Below are 15,963 nucleotides of genomic sequence, written 5' to 3' on the forward strand. Positions count from 1 at the left end.
TCTAAAACAGAGCGTGTGGTGCTGTCTTGGCAGGCAAGAGTCACGTGTAATTCCACAGAGATGCAAAGTCAAGTTAAAACATTGACAACCTTTCTGAAATATATGAAGACAAGATTCACAGCTGGGCTTTTCAAAAATCAGTATTACCCTTTTTCTTCTAAGAAATGAGAAATCCAAGGATTCCCATACAGCACAGAGCTGCATTTGGCCTGCAGAGCTGTTTTTGTTTCCTTGCTTTTTGCCACTCCGCTTCCAGGAAGGATTTTTTGTAGCACACCGGTTCCTCACTTCCTAGTAAATCTCTTCCTGATTGAAGAAGTTCAATGCTTTGTTCATTTATTTCTTTTCCAGTCTGCACTTAGATAGCTTCCTTAAATATCTTTGCAGAGCTTGGTATTTCACACTTATGTTTCATCATCTATACAATTATACCTTCAAGGCTTACAATTTCCCTCATTCCTTAAGACCGGCTTGGGTTTAATGTACTTCTGTTATACTTGAAGTGTACATATTTCCAAGTCATCTGAGCATCTCTGCAGATTTTACATAAACAGCAGTAAAAAAGACAACTAGAAGACAGATCTTGCCTTCTGTAGCCTCTTTCCCAACTTCATGTCAGCAAGATAATCCACTAATGCACTTCTATAATACCTGTTGTAATCCATTACTTTAGTACTGGCTCCTGTTCTAGAATATGCTGTCCACCTGAGAAATCAAATCCTCTCTTAAGAAACAACTAAGTAATATCCTGATTAGAGTAATACTAAAAGCAAATAGCAATTATAACTAGTTGGTAAATACTTGTAGGATATAAGTGAAGCTTTGGTGTGCACACAGTAATCTTACACCTATAGGAATTACAGCTTCTCAGTGCAACTGTTCTTAGCATAAAGAGTTTTTCAGAGCCAACTCTAAAACTGTAGATTGTATGACTGAACAATCTGAGCTACAAGATTTTACATTCTGATTAATATCCCAGACCACGAATGCTAGGGTTTTGTCCAATTCCTTTTTCAGTGACACAGTAAGGCAACAACGCGTAATTTCTCCTGACATGAGATATAATGTGAGCTGGTAGAAAAAAAAAAAAAGAAGTTACCGAAAACCCTTGAGATAGTTTATGACCCTCAAAGAAAATGGGCATCTACACCAGGGGCTTCAAGCTGACAGCTCACTTCAGCTTGCTGCTGCAGCATCCGCAGGACTAGGGGCAGATCCAAGGGCTGGTGCTTTCGGATGCAGCTCTGTTTGCAGCCATTCTAAGTCTCTGCTCTCTGTCCAGCAGCCACAGATCAACCTCAAGAGGCAATACTACATGTATGTATAAAATCCAACACTATAGACTAATCTGTATTTGCCATCACACAGCTTTAAGGAGACTTAATATTATCATAGTGCAAATAGCAATGGAACGATTTGCCAAGGAGCAAATTCAAGAGATGTCAATAGTAAAACAAAGTTCTCAGCATGGACTCCACTACAAGATGCAATTAAGCAGGACAGAAGGTTTGCTTTAAATAGCAGCGCAGTGAAAACAGGCAGGTAACACGTGCACTCTAATCTACAGGCACACTGTACTTTGAACTGTACTTCAGGAGCACAGATGTGTAAGTGGAACAACAACTTGAGAAGCTGAAGGTTACAATTGCTTCCTGCAAAATAAATATCTTTTTGTTACCAATACCAGCGTCAAACTGGGATAGTGGCTCAAAATTGATAGTAGTGGGTTCCTTTTGCTAATTGAGGTGTCGGTGTGCTGGAATTTATTCACCATAACTAAAAACTACTGTAAGTATAGCTTTTGATCTGGAAATCTACAGAAGGTTCAGGATCCTACATCACATGCACTGACACAATACATGAAGTACTATTAATTCCAATATACTTCGGATAAATAGCATAATGCTTCTTCCTGTAAAAGCTATAGCACAGACAAGAAAAATCTCAGAAAAATACAGAAGTATTCTCTTCACTTGAAGGGCAACTAGTCATCCTTATGACTTTGCAATTGAAAAAAAACAACAAGAAAACAGATGTTCCCTGACCCCTACACGAGTACAAACGTATCTGCTCAAACAACCCAGTTCCATCTTCCCATCATAATGGCACTAGCATTACTGCACTGAGCACTGCTATGATACTATCTCTTACCCCAGTATTAAAGAAATTCCAAATTTACATTATTTTTCCAAATAAATTTAAACAAAGTGAGATTTAATATTTATAAACACAGCTTACGTAACTTGAACTACAGTAAACATAGTCATGGTCCACTACTGTCCAAGATCTCAAAGCATTTTTCTCTTAATTCTATGTTTATTTTTCACAGAATCCTAGGATGGCCTGGGTCACAATGCTCATCCAGTTCCAACCCCCTGCTATGTGCAGGTCACCAACCAGCAGACCAGAGGCTGCCCAGAGCCACATCCAGCCTGGCCTTGAATGCCTCAAGGGATGAGGCATCCACAACCTCTTTGGGCAATTTTTTCTATTTTAAAAAAAACCTATGTAGGTTACTGATTAATCTATGTAAATGTTACATTCCTTATTCTATTCATAAAATGACGTTGAAGAAACACAAAAGGCAAACCTATGCCAAAGTAGCACTGCCATTTAAGTCACTGCTGGCGAGCTGGCACAAAACACAGCAGGCTGCAGGTGATGAACGATGGGAGCTTGGAGCTGTCAAAGCTATCCACTGCACATCTCTGAAGCCCACGAGCACAGCAGAAATGGTGCTGTCTGGGAGATATGCCTCTTCCAAAGGTCAGTGCTGATGAGGACCGAGATACACAGGCAACACAACACAATGACAGATTTGCACTTAGCTTGTCACACAGTACGGAGCAACCTGGCAGAGGTCTGCAAAGGGAGGTGGGGGGGGTGGGTTATAGACAGCAGGGAGACTGATTCAAAAGCAGCACTGGAAATTTTTTTTTTTTTTTTTTAAAGCAAGGGATGTTCTACTAAGTAGCCACTGTTGCTTTTACTGCTTTGCTGAATCACTGCAGTTCAAAGTGCTGTTAGTGTAACATTCTGCAACAGCAAGCAATAACACACATTTAAATACTATTTATTTTTTAAATATCCTTGTCTGGAAGACATTGTCAATGCATTTGCCAACAGCTTACACACACAATATCCTTATGTAAATATTCAGAGCAGTAACCTAAGCCCAAACAAATACTAACATCCACCTTTTCCACTGCTCTGAGCGAGTGGTCCAGCAATTGACACAATCTCAAGAGAAATACTTGACATTATTTATTTATCTTTAAAGATAAGACAAGGAGGACAAGATTTAAACTAAAAAAAAGAAAAAGAAAAAGAAAAAGAAAAAAAAGGGGAGATTTACACAAGACATTAGGAAGAAAGTCTTTACTCAGAGGGCAGTGAGGCCCTGGCACAGGCTGCCTGGAGAAGCTCCATCCGTACAGGTGTTCAAGGGCAGGTTGGATGGGATCCTAGGCAGCCTGAGCAATTATGTGGCAACTATGGCCATGGAAGGAGGTTGGAACTTGATGATTTTTAAGGTACCCTCCAACCTAAGCCATTCTATGATTTATGAAAAAGAAAAGCACGCAAAAAAACCTGATCTACCCTCTCCTTTTTAAACACACCACTTTTGCCAAAAGGACATGATTTATTTTTCCAACAAGTGACAGCTATAACTTAAAAGTAAACCAAGCCAATTTAGCCCCTACTATACAACTCAATGTCTTACATTTATTGAGAAAATTCACTATTAAGTAGTTAGTTGACAGACATTCATACATCTAGACAGCAATGCACTAAGATTGAAAGAGCATCATAAAACATCACCGTCATGGTAACAATCAACTGTAAGTCACTCACTGGCAAAAAAAAAAAACTAAAGACCAGAAAATCTAAGATACCATGTTATATTCCCATGATATTACATCTATCAGAGAATATTCGCGGCCAGATTTGGCCAGCTACTGCAGTTTGAAAATTACAGTAATATTTTAAAAAGTCAACCAACCAAAATTAAAAAAAAAAAAAAAGCACTGAAACAAATTGTATCTGGGGGAGCAGGGTGTTAAAAAATAAAACCAATATGCACTGTCCAAACAATAGAAGCATGATTCCACTTGACAAACGTTTAGAGAAATAGTTAGACTTGAAACTTCACAGAATACAGCACTGGGTAACATTACAGGAGATGTAAAAGCCACACCTGCAGTGCAGTTGCTATCTCTAGCACACGCTACACCTTGCTGACAATTGTACCCAAACTGTTCCAGCTATTTTATAGCACTGCTGCTCCTGTATGAGTTAAGAGTTATGTGATAGCTGCGTGTGGGGGGATGAAATCAGAAAAGCTATTTTCCAGTCAAGCTGGGATTGAAACTAGAGCTCTGCGAATTAACATTAAACAATGACCTTTCTCACTTTGAGCGTGGATTTCTCCATAATTTCATTTCTCTGCTAATTAAAATGGAGTCCAAGTGGAAATAAAAAGACCAAAGACCACTAATTTGCACTGCAAATAAGAGCAAAAATTACAGTAATTTTATACATGCATTAAGTAATAGCTACATATAGATGAACTGTATAAAAACACTATAGATTACAAGAAATAGATAAAAAATATTGATTTTTAAAATATTATTTTTAAGATTCTTCAACATCTCACTCTTCAGTCCCAAGCACCCCCAGCTTGCTAACCTCACCAGCTCACTTGATCTTATGTTTCCTTTCCTACGTTTGACTCAGAAGTCAAAGCAACCCCTACAAAAACTACTGGTCGTTCTTACAGTTTTTACTCTTGACAATAGCAATCTGAAGTATGAAAGGTGTTACTTATGATTTAAAAGTATAACATCGTATAAAAAGATTTGAAACAGTGCGTGTAAAATAATTCATAATCCCAGTTTTCATACATAACCACAATTTGAAGAGCAACTTGTGCTCACAAGTGAAGAAAATAAGATTTGAAAACGACCATTAATCCGAACAGCTACCATCATTATGCCTGTTGCAACAGGTCTTCCAAGTGGACTTGATTCCTTTACATTTCCTTACAAAGGCCGTAACATTAAACACCAACGAAACCAAGATCTTGCAGATGAACACCAACCTAGTCATTCATCTTCAGAAATGCTTAACACCTGAAGCTCTCACTGACTTGAAGACATAGCATTGTCTGAACTCAGGAAGATGAAACAAAACCTCACTTCTCTTTTTTGTGTTTTTTTAAGTGACCCACCATGGGATCATTTAGACACGTTGCCTTGAAACATTTACGCCAAAGGAGATGTTTTACACAATATCAAACAAAAAGCTTGAGTACACACATGCTAATTCTGAGAGGCCGGAAACTTAGGAATGATGTCCTTGGACTCCTCCACAGCTAAAGCAAGTCCTGCACCTGATCTATGAGAGTTTATTGAGAGTTTACCTGAGAAATGCTTTCCTGGAAGTTCATGATACTCTCAGCTTTTCCCTATTTTTCTTCTCTTTCTTCTACCCCCCTTCCAGCCTCCCACACACACTTTTGCTGCCTTTTTAATGTTACTTTTATTCTTCTGCGTACTTTAATTAAACTTACTGAGCTTCTGAAGTTTTCTATTAAATAAAAGCATATCTTGCACACCAGGTGGGCAATTACAAGTACTCACTGCTCTGCTTGAGAATTTTTTCAAATTAACTTGCCTGGATCTTGTAAGAGTAAGAACACATCATTAGACAATATTCAAATTCAAAGGATACATTAAGCAAAGTGAGACAACTGCATTTTGCTTACTTTGAAGACGCAAACGGAACTGTTGATAGAGCCACTACACATTATTAAGTAAAGGAGATGAATACCAACAAGGTATTTGGAATCAGTTTTTAGGAATGCACTATTTTGACAGTTGCATTTGAAGACCTAGTTACCGCTTTGCCTCCATTCTGTGCCAGAATTTTTTGGCAACAGTATTAGCCTATTGTGAGTCAAATACTACTGAAAGAAACTAACTCAAAGCGAAAACACACTGAAACAAAAACAGTAGTTTCAGGTTCTGCATAATATGAAAGCATTTGTTCAGTATCGCATGCCCAGTTGTGGTGGTAAAACAACCAAAAATTCACAAATACGTTGCAGGATCAGTAACTAATTCACTGTGTGAATATGACAGGCCTTTTTCTGCCATGACAGGCAGATATCAGCTTGACAGTACCTCCCTGAACAGTATTTAGCAGCAAGCTGTATACACTGCTTGTGCAAATAAAAGAAAGGTAAAATGCCAACACTTCACTTAGCATTTTTCTTAGATGTCACATAAAGCCAAGCATCCAGCTATCGATACTGGGTATGGCCCATTTACTGCTGAGATATCAAGACAGAAAAACTCACATCAATCCATATGAGCAGAGCTGTTTCATCTCAGGTTTTTTTGTTTTGTTTTTTGTTTTTTGTTTGTTTGTTTCGTCAAATTCATTATATAACGTATAAAAACATTAAAAACAAAAAGTGTGGAAGTCCAGAGGCATGGTGATCAACGCTCCTGAATAATCATAAAAAAAGTTCACAGAGAATTGGCAAAAAGTGGCATTCATAAATGCGTTCCAGTTCTTGGGACCTACAGTCATGTAGGGATGTGTATCTCTTCCGAGTCTGGACACAGGTTGGAAAGAACCTTAAACATTATACAGCTCCTGCTCTCCTGCTCTGGGGACTTGCCAAGTACTGCTGCCCAGGGCCCCATCATCCAATCTGGCTTCAAACACCTCCAGTTTGGGAACAAATAATACATCAGTGAAGACACAGCACAAATCAATATGGAGAGGACAGCATATCCACATCTACATCTGAGGTTTTGTTCAGCCCTATTGGACCTACAGGTGGAAATGATGAAAGGATGCAACAGGAGAGCTAGCTTGGCATTTTGAGGACTTTGTTTCCTTCCATCAGTCTGGCATCATCACCGCCACAAAAGCTACTGTGAGGAAAATTCACTCTAAAATTCGTATTTCAGACAGTACAGAAGCTCAAAGAGCTAATTTATAACGGTATGACAAATTTCAGCAAGTGAAGAAGAGCATAAAAATCTGGAGAGATTTAAGACTACAAAAATGAAGAATTCTTAAGTTACACAAGCATTCTGTATCAATCAGAGTATCCAGTTATAATGTCCAGACAACCATACCAGGAAAAAACTCCTCCCACAGCACAGTAGGACTGTTTCACTTTCCTTCCTTTAGTCTTCAAAATAACAGTCAATAAAAAAATAGCGTTGACACTCATTGGTGTTGCAACATTGACTGCAGTCCCCCTTATTGCCACTGTCAAACAGTTTGAGTTACAACAGGCCACTGCAAATTAAGCCATGTGACATCACACAGCTATGTTTTTTCCCCACACAACCAACTTGTATTGCAACATTACATCCCTAAGCAGCGAGTAGCCTTTCTCAAGCTACTGCTTTAATTATAAATACCTCCCTCATACTGTGAACAGATTTCCTTATGAACGCTCTCAAAGCGGTTCTCTAAATCTTAAAAATAGACTGCTAAATTAAGTGGTCATTCAAGCAGCTTATCTCATTAATCATGAGGAGAGAAACATCTTGCGATGTACGATCAAAACCAAAACTAATTTTCTCACAAAAGGCCTAAACAATTCACTTGAACATCTTTAAAGGAATTATAAGAATGAGACAGTTTATAGCAGCTCAGAGAAGCCTTCTGGGGTTTAAATGCTGACTGCATTGCTTATATAACCACATATTCTCCTTTCAAACTTCTCTGCTGTGGATAATCGAGCCAAGAAGTCTTAGCAAAGCACAGATTTCGGTATGGTTTGTGGCCCTTCCGATTGTACAGGATACAGCACTACTAAGTCTCTCATCCACCCCTTTCTCTACAGGCATACACATGAAATCTATTCACAGAGTTACAGGAAAACTGGATGAACTCATTTCAGCCTCCTGACTACAGAGACAAAATCACAAATGGCCAACAAAAGTCTGGAGGACTGGTGCTTATACAAAGCTTTGTCATTACATCTTCTGTTCAACTATTCCGCTTAGTCATGAACACTGACCACAAATTTGCTTTCAAGCAATTCATATCATTCTATATGTACTTTCCTATGGATTTCTACTCTCTGAACTTGTGGTAAAAATAACATGATGAATAAAAATGAAGATTAAGTAGCACCAAAACGTGATCACATTTATTCAGTTTTTCAAGGAATGCGATGCTTCTAGTCCCCTTCTTGTCTAGGGAATAGTTTTTTATGGATATTATATATGGAAATCTCACTGACACTGGGAGAAATTAGTTCCAAAGAAGGATGAAATACAATAAATTACTTGCAGATCAATTTTTACCTACTAACAACTTGCTGGAAGAGACTCAACCTCATCAGGGTGAAGGTAAGTCTCCTTTCAGTTGATTACAAAAATCATATGATTTTTGTTGCTAATGACATATTTAAGTTGAGGAAATTTCACTCTACATTACTGATTTTCATTTTAAGAGGAACAAGATAAGCAAAATATTTTCTTTTGCCTCAACTTATAATACCTAGATTACCTCCAATATCAATCCTGATACATTTCAAAGAAAGTTAATTTGCCTTTGCTGCATACTCTCATCTGGGTAAAATAGCAAAGCCAATTAAGTGGAGTTATAATTTAATAAGCACTGTAGAATCTCATACAAAGGCATTAACTGGGATACAGATGATCCCACAGCACCACAAACACCCTGTATTATATATGATTTACTCCCAAATATTTCTAAGCTAAGATAGAAATTCTCAAAAAAGTCATGTTTATATCTCTCCTTTATGAAAAGCTACAGTACTTGAGGACATGGATAGGACGACAGCTGCAGATGAAAGCCAGCAGTAGGGTGTGGGGTGAGGATGCTGTGCTGCCAGACATCACTCACATGAGAAATTCCTGGGCAAACGGACTCATTTTCTCTCAGCAATCACTAATTGCCCTTTTAGTCTAGAAAACAGCTTGTTTAGTAGCAGAAATATTTACCACAAATCTTCGGGGTTTTTAGTTTTTTGTTTGTTTGTTTGTTTTCCAACTCACTGCCTTAAACGATAAAAGCTGTGCTAGATTTTCTGATATACCATTACAGTAATATCAGTCTCTTTTCCTACTCAAAATCTGTGGCCCATGGAAGGAAACAAAAGAGACTCATTCATATACTTATTCACAGTTTGAAAACACAACACTAACTGGCTTCAATTTCAAAAGCAGCAGCTCAATAAATGGCATTTAGAATTGGTCTCTGCATCCTCCTCATAGGAGAGGCCTTAAACCAGCTTAAATAATACACTAGTAAGCTTATATCAAGCAAGGTAAGAGCAAAATGTCCATAATCCAAACTCAGATTAGCACCATCATTCATTTCATATATACACTGGCTCCCATGCAGACATAAGCACCATCCATGCTTTTCTCTATGTCTCCCTTACTTAGTCTCTGAAGTTTCCCAACTCTTAGGATGTGATGTACTGCATTCTGCATATTTTATAGTCTCATTCGAAAGTAAATTCCTTCACGAAAAAGGAAAGAAATAAAACACCAGCAATCAAGTCAAGGAATGCAGTTTTAGGTCCTTTCCTGAAATCTCATGTGCTAGGACAGAGCACACCTTCAGCAGCTTTTCAGATCGTACAAAACAGAGTAGAAAGAGAAACACAAAACAAAACCCAGCACCATTTCTAGCATGTTGCTAGGTACAGAGATCAAAATTTGCTGGTTTACTGTTTTATGCACTTATCTTGAAACAACACATTTTGTGCAAACACTTTGATGCCTAACTCTACAGTATTATTTAAAAGGAATCAATTTTTAAAATGACTGTCAAGAAGTGGGCTAGCATGGCAGTAGTTCTCATGTCAGCATCACCTACTAAAGCACATGTAACCAAGGCAGTAAGGAAGGAGCACCAGAGGAAAGCAGAAGTTCAGTACCCATTCAGATTTGTTCCTTCACTACCCCTATGGAATTTGAAATCCATAACTTTGAAAAAAGTATTTGAGAAAAAAAAAGTTTCTCTAATGCAAGAGCAGATGAAGCACAACCCCAGCACAAGGAGGGGGGGAGGGAAAACTACTTACTTTCAAGAGGAATTTAATAAATACCTTGCACATACACAAGGTGAGGGGAAGGGAGAAGATGCTGAATAATTTTGACAGAAGTCATTTCCTGTGAGGTGTAACTACAATGTGGGAAAGTATATAAAATATCCCAATTCAGCTAAGCATCTATTTGTATATACACATGTGCAATGCATATATTTTTAAGTATACAAAGACTGAACCATTTTTAGAAATGAAGATTTGTCAGTTTTTTTTGTTTTTTTTTTTTTTGTACAAATACCTAAGCTATTCTACATTACACAGTTTAGCATGGTACAAATTGCCTGTTTTGGCAGGATAGGCAGCCTTATACTTGTTAAAAAAGTAGGTGGTGGTTTTATACCCTTTCCAATCCGGTTTGTACTGACAACAGGTTAATTGGTCCCTTCCAGCCCACCAAGCTGATAATGTTTTTTAGATCAGCTGTTCCCATTAGTCAGTTGCCCTAAATGCCCTGCTGAATTTTTCTTTTAGTTTCTGCACTTACTTTGAAGTCACTGAGCAATGTAAATGGCTCCTGTGGAAACTTCTGGAGGTTACACCGCAGAGTACCTAACCTAACAACGAGTGATGAGTCACCTAGCACAAACCCCAGACTGCTCTGGTGTTTCTAAGGTCCTGAAAATGGGGTAGGTAACACTGGGCACTCTACAGTCCCACAGAACCAGGCTATGATTCTATCCTAACGCATAAACCGTGATGTCCATGTGTGTGCATGTGAGTGCATACATGAACACAGACAAAAAGCTCATCATCTTGTGTTAGAAAGTGCAGTATTTCTAATCATACTTAAGCTGAATCTGATTTGGTTCACAAAACCAGCAAGGAATGCATGGCTCACACCAATGGCAAATTAACTGATTTTTTTTTACAATGAGGTCCAAGATCACCTCAGGCCCACAGAATTTAAACACAGACTTGAGAAAATTTTTGCTTATGTTTTCCTGTGTTCTCCTTTCTTTCCTCTCTATTTCAAAACATTCACAAACAGAATTCTATATTTCTTACCAGAAATTTCAGGCACCGATTATTAGCAAGAGGAATTAAATTAACTAATTCCTTTCGCAGTTGTTGACTTTGTTTTTTTTCATTTGTTTTAAAGCTATGGACTTTGTGTTAGAAAGCCCCCAGAAAACATTTTGCTTCTAATTCTCTTTACACGTTCAAATTCCATACATGCAAGGATTTATTTTCAACCATCACATCAAAACAAGAAATTCCATATTGTCTCATTGCATCTTACAATGACCAAGAAAAGAGGCTCTGGTGCCATATCTAGAGCTATGAACTCAAAAGGAACATAGTAAGGTGCAAGCCTGCGATAGCTTACATCCTCTTACAAGTACAAAGCCTCATCAAGTGCAACTCAGTTTTGCAGACATGGTTGGTGTGATAATACTGAAGGCAAAAACTATTCCATAGCAGAACAGGCTTAACAGGTCACTTCATAGTAAGATTTACTTTTATAAATTAAGAGCATAACAAACTAATTCTGCAAATCAAGAATATTTTTGATTGACAATAAATAAAAAAAAAAATCGCTGAAGTGAGTTCTCATCAGAAAATTAAGTACAATCGTTCCTTAAAATTTCCTTTACCTCTTACTTATATTTGATTGTTTAAGAGAATTAAAACAAACCTATCTAAAAGGACATTACATCTTACCCAGAGTTGCTCCAAAGTTTATCACAGACGACATGGAAAAGGTCTCAGAAAACACTTTGCCTAATATTTACTGCAAAAATTGGAGGCTTGAAGTATTTATACTGCTTTGATGAGGCATGTAATGTGAAATTTTCACTTAGCTATAGTCTTTAGGCTATGGACTGCGAGAAGATTGAAGCTAAGGTGGTCTGGATGAAAATCGATTCTTTTTGCTTGCAACCAAATTTACTATAGTGAATGAAAGCTGGAACATATTGACATCCCTGGCAGAAAGCTTTAAAAACAACAAAGAGCTGAAGAAAAAAAGAGACTTTCCATTTTGTAATGTGCTGAGCAGCTCAGGAGAGCATGCACAGAAGAGAGAAATCATTACTAAAGCAGGACATGTTAGAAGCAGTTTTAAGAAATTAACTTAGCACCAGAACTATATTTTCAGTGCAAGGAATCCAAGGTGGGTTTGGTCCTTCCCTCATCCAAGAAAATGAACAAGTCCCTGCAAATTAACCAAGCAAGGTGGAAAAGCCCCAAATCTGACACTACACATTACACCCTTTCTTTGATTCTGAAGTTCTATGTAGAATTGTTTGTAGTTATGCAGAAGCATAAATCTATCTGAACCCGCCGACAAAGTTGATGACTTTACAGGCTACATTTCTTGAGAGCTACAGTGCAAATACGAATTAGCTTTTTGTCAGTTAAATAACATTAGCTCTACTTCCTTTGAACAAATAAACTCTCTGCCACTGCAGGCTACGTGAAACTATAGGACCAGGTTATTTCCTGAGAAATCAGCACACTCAGCTGTACTAATGTACTATTAAGGTAATTGAAAATTCAACAGTACTGCACAGAATAATTGAAAGACACAGCAGCTTTGATCCAAAACTGCCATTATCTAATACTGCAAGCATCCATCTCTGAATCACGTACACAGCAGTAAGATTTGTTTTAAGATCATAAAACCAATTAAAATATAATTATAATGAATGCTCAAATCTTACCATTTAATCACTCTACACCTGTTTTTAAAGTATCAAATTACCGTTAATGTTTTATATATTAAAAGTAATGATGAACTTGCAAGCAATACAACAAAGGAAAAAAAACCCTCACCAGAAAAACATGCTTCTTGATTATAACCTTCGTAAAGTAACAACACTTCCAATGTTTATATTCAACAATACCTCCCATAACCAACTTTTAGAGTAGACAAAATCATGTCTATCATCATAAGAATGAGAAAATCATAAGAAACATGTTAGAAAGACACTCAAAATACTTAACACTTAGTACTGCTTAGTACTTAGAAAACTGAGTACCTACATGGCAAGTCCTCAAGCAGCACATAAGTCAAATGAGCAAAGCCCTAGGGTAACATGTCGTAGACCACAAGACTCATAACCAACAGCTCTACTCATCAGCTCCAATGCACGGGCCAAGCTACAGAGGAATACTCAGTAAGAAGCTGCTAGTTCCTTTCTAACCAAGCAAATAGCATATACCATTAAAAACCTTCCTCAATCCAAAAAGGGATTATGTGGGAGAACACGAGATCCAGTGGGGAAGAACACAGAACTATCTGTATCTGCCTCCTTATGCTCCGGGATGACTGCGGCCATCACTTCAGGTTGGTCACTGTGCTGTTTTCTTACACAACTTTGAGTGGTAGGGCTGTTTAGTTGGATCTCCCACAGCATGCAGACGCATTCCTCCAATTTATGCCTGTCTCTTTCGTACAAGGTGATTTTTCCAGCAGCAAAGGGAATAAAGCAAAACCACATAGTTTGTGTGCTTTGGCACAGTTCCTCAGCCATGCAATGCGATACCATGCTTGTCTCATGGCACATGGGAAGCAATCCCCCAAGAAACAGCTGAGCACGTTCTCCGTCCCACACCAGCCATTCTCTCAAGATCACTCAGGCAATCACAACTCTGGCTGCTCAGCCTCTGCCCAGATACCAGGTAGACCCACACTTCCCCATACTGTTATTAGATGCCATGTTTATGTCCACCTGGCCTTGCCCAGAAGACAAGTAAAATTCAAAGTGCAACAGCTTAAACAGCCACTCTGTAACTTACAGTGTTGAAACTCTCAACGCTTCCTATTTAAAAAACAAATGCTAAGTGACAAGAATAAAGTTCCATGGTGAGCCTGTTTAGAATGATCCTGCCATTGAGAAATATGTTCACAAACACATTTAATTGGTATGCTATTAAGAGGCAACCACCTGAAATGGAAAGTACCCTTTAAATGCGTAAGTACATAGGAAAAGGTAGCTTAAACTAGATCTCCCAATAGAAGTATTGACACATGAGTATCAGTGCGGATCCTTCTCCAGTACCACTTAAAAAGCACAGTTCTGTATGCAATTAACACTAACTACTCATATCTGGAGTCTGGCCACAACAGTTTTTCCAAAGACTAACCTCAAGGATGGAAAGTTGAAGAAATAATTCCCTAACTCCTACCACGTGCTCCGGAGGGAGACAAAGAAGCTGGTTTCCTTAACTGAGAAGTACAGTCATTATGGGAAAGAACCCAATGACAGTCATTGCCACGAACTGTAGAGGCACTACGAGGAACAAAAGTAGTAAGAAAAGGAAAGTTTCAGAGAGGCCAACGCATTATTTCCCTGATTCCCAGCCTCCCCCTTCCTCTATTCCTCCAACACAACACACACATTTCGAAACTAGAAAGAATTACCTTTACACGTGTTATCTTCATTCGTCTGGCACATGCTGTGTGTAAGATAAGGAAAATGAATATAATTTCCTCCTGCCAAATGTGACCAGGATTCAAAAGCACTGCAGCTACAAGTAAGTTCTGCCATCTCTGCAGGAGTTCTTTATTTTATTTTCTAAGTGACTTAACTAAACTGAAAATGATTTGGGTCCACAAATATTCAGTCACTGAATGGCTAGAGGCAAATTAGAGAATAACCATTCCAGCAGGGAATTATTCACACTTATTTTGCATTGACATGTTCTGCTCACTTATAAGGTAACGGTTGCCTTTCCCAAAAGGTATGTTTAATAAATGCAGGGTGTTTCAAAGCATGGATGAAAACTTCTCAAAACAGAAATCCATCCACTGGTGCACCCACACCCTTACAGTACCAAATTCTTCAAACCCAATAGTTGAAAACTGATGCAAAAGCCTTTTATAGCTTTGTCATGCTTGCAAATAAGCTTCCATCTCCTTAACAGCCAAACGAGAACAGGAATTTTGAAAATATGATTTCTCAGACATCACAAAATCTTATTCATTCTTGTTACTTTTACCCATTACAATTTTGATTCAATCTCCACGAGGATACCATTCTGTAGTTGCAAGTCACCTGATACTGTATTTTAGCCAAAGAGTATTAACTCTACGTTTTGAAAGAAGGCAGAAAAGGTTCCAAGATCCTCCCTTCTTTTCATAGTCCCACTGGTTTCCCTGAAATTTAGTGCTACAACAACAAAGTGTCCTGGATAAGCTTTGCCACTATACAGAGAACTAGGAATTGCTATAGTAAGTTTCTCCTGATACTCAAGCTCAAAACAGAACTGCACCCTCCCACCTAACTAAACAATAAAAAAAACCCCACAGATCACAACCTAGCTTAAGAACTTCTGATTATGTAACAACCTCAGACACCAAAGACTGAAAAAATCTCAAAAGATAACACTGAATTCTTTTCTGAGAGAGATAGCTTTAAGGGTTTAGTTGCATTATCTCCCCAAGCAAAAAAGCTTTATTCAATCTAAGATGACGTATTCTAGTAAGAAAAACTGCCAGATAGAATGACGAACATTAAGCAAATGAGGAGTGGGAATGAAGTGGCATTAATCCAACTATGCTCATAAATGCAGACTACAAATTATGATGAGGTTGATTACATTAGGGAATTGAAAGATTTTAAACAAGATAACAGCAGTAAGGAAAATAAATACAACAGAAATGTTGGTAACATTATCAGAATACAAAGAAAAAATAGATGCTTACAAAAATAGTTTTGGAACACAACAAAGAGCAGTTGTGCTGCAATTCAAATTAACAAGCAGCATTACTCATTGTGCTAGAACTTCACTTTCCAGTGTGATGTCACACTACATTAATTTTTTACGTGCATATAATACAAGACACCCATACCAAACCTGTATAAAAATATAGGTGCATTAGTAGTGGAACAGAGTTCACG

At 38.0% G+C, this 15,963-nt stretch overlaps 2 protein-coding genes across 4 annotated transcripts in view; one reads left to right on the top strand and one right to left on the bottom strand.

Annotated features, from left to right (window-relative positions):
* The window catches only part of NRG3 (neuregulin 3), a 357,744-nt gene that overhangs the window by 238,599 nt on the left and 103,182 nt on the right, over positions 1-15,963 (bottom strand). The gene's annotated exons all lie outside the window — the stretch shown is intronic.
* The window catches only part of LOC146543825 (uncharacterized), a 44,147-nt gene continuing 30,745 nt past the window's right edge, over positions 2,562-15,963 (top strand). The window contains exon 1 of the mRNA XM_085229089.1: positions 2,562-2,766. Within this exon, the coding sequence (XP_085085215.1) occupies positions 2,562-2,766 (205 nt within the window). The remainder of the gene's footprint in view (positions 2,767-15,963) is intronic.

Source organism: Meleagris gallopavo, chromosome 8 (assembly GCF_905368555.1).
Source record: "Meleagris gallopavo chromosome 8, MGAL_WU_HG_1.1, whole genome shotgun sequence".
Taxonomy (NCBI): Eukaryota; Metazoa; Chordata; class Aves; order Galliformes; family Phasianidae; genus Meleagris; species Meleagris gallopavo.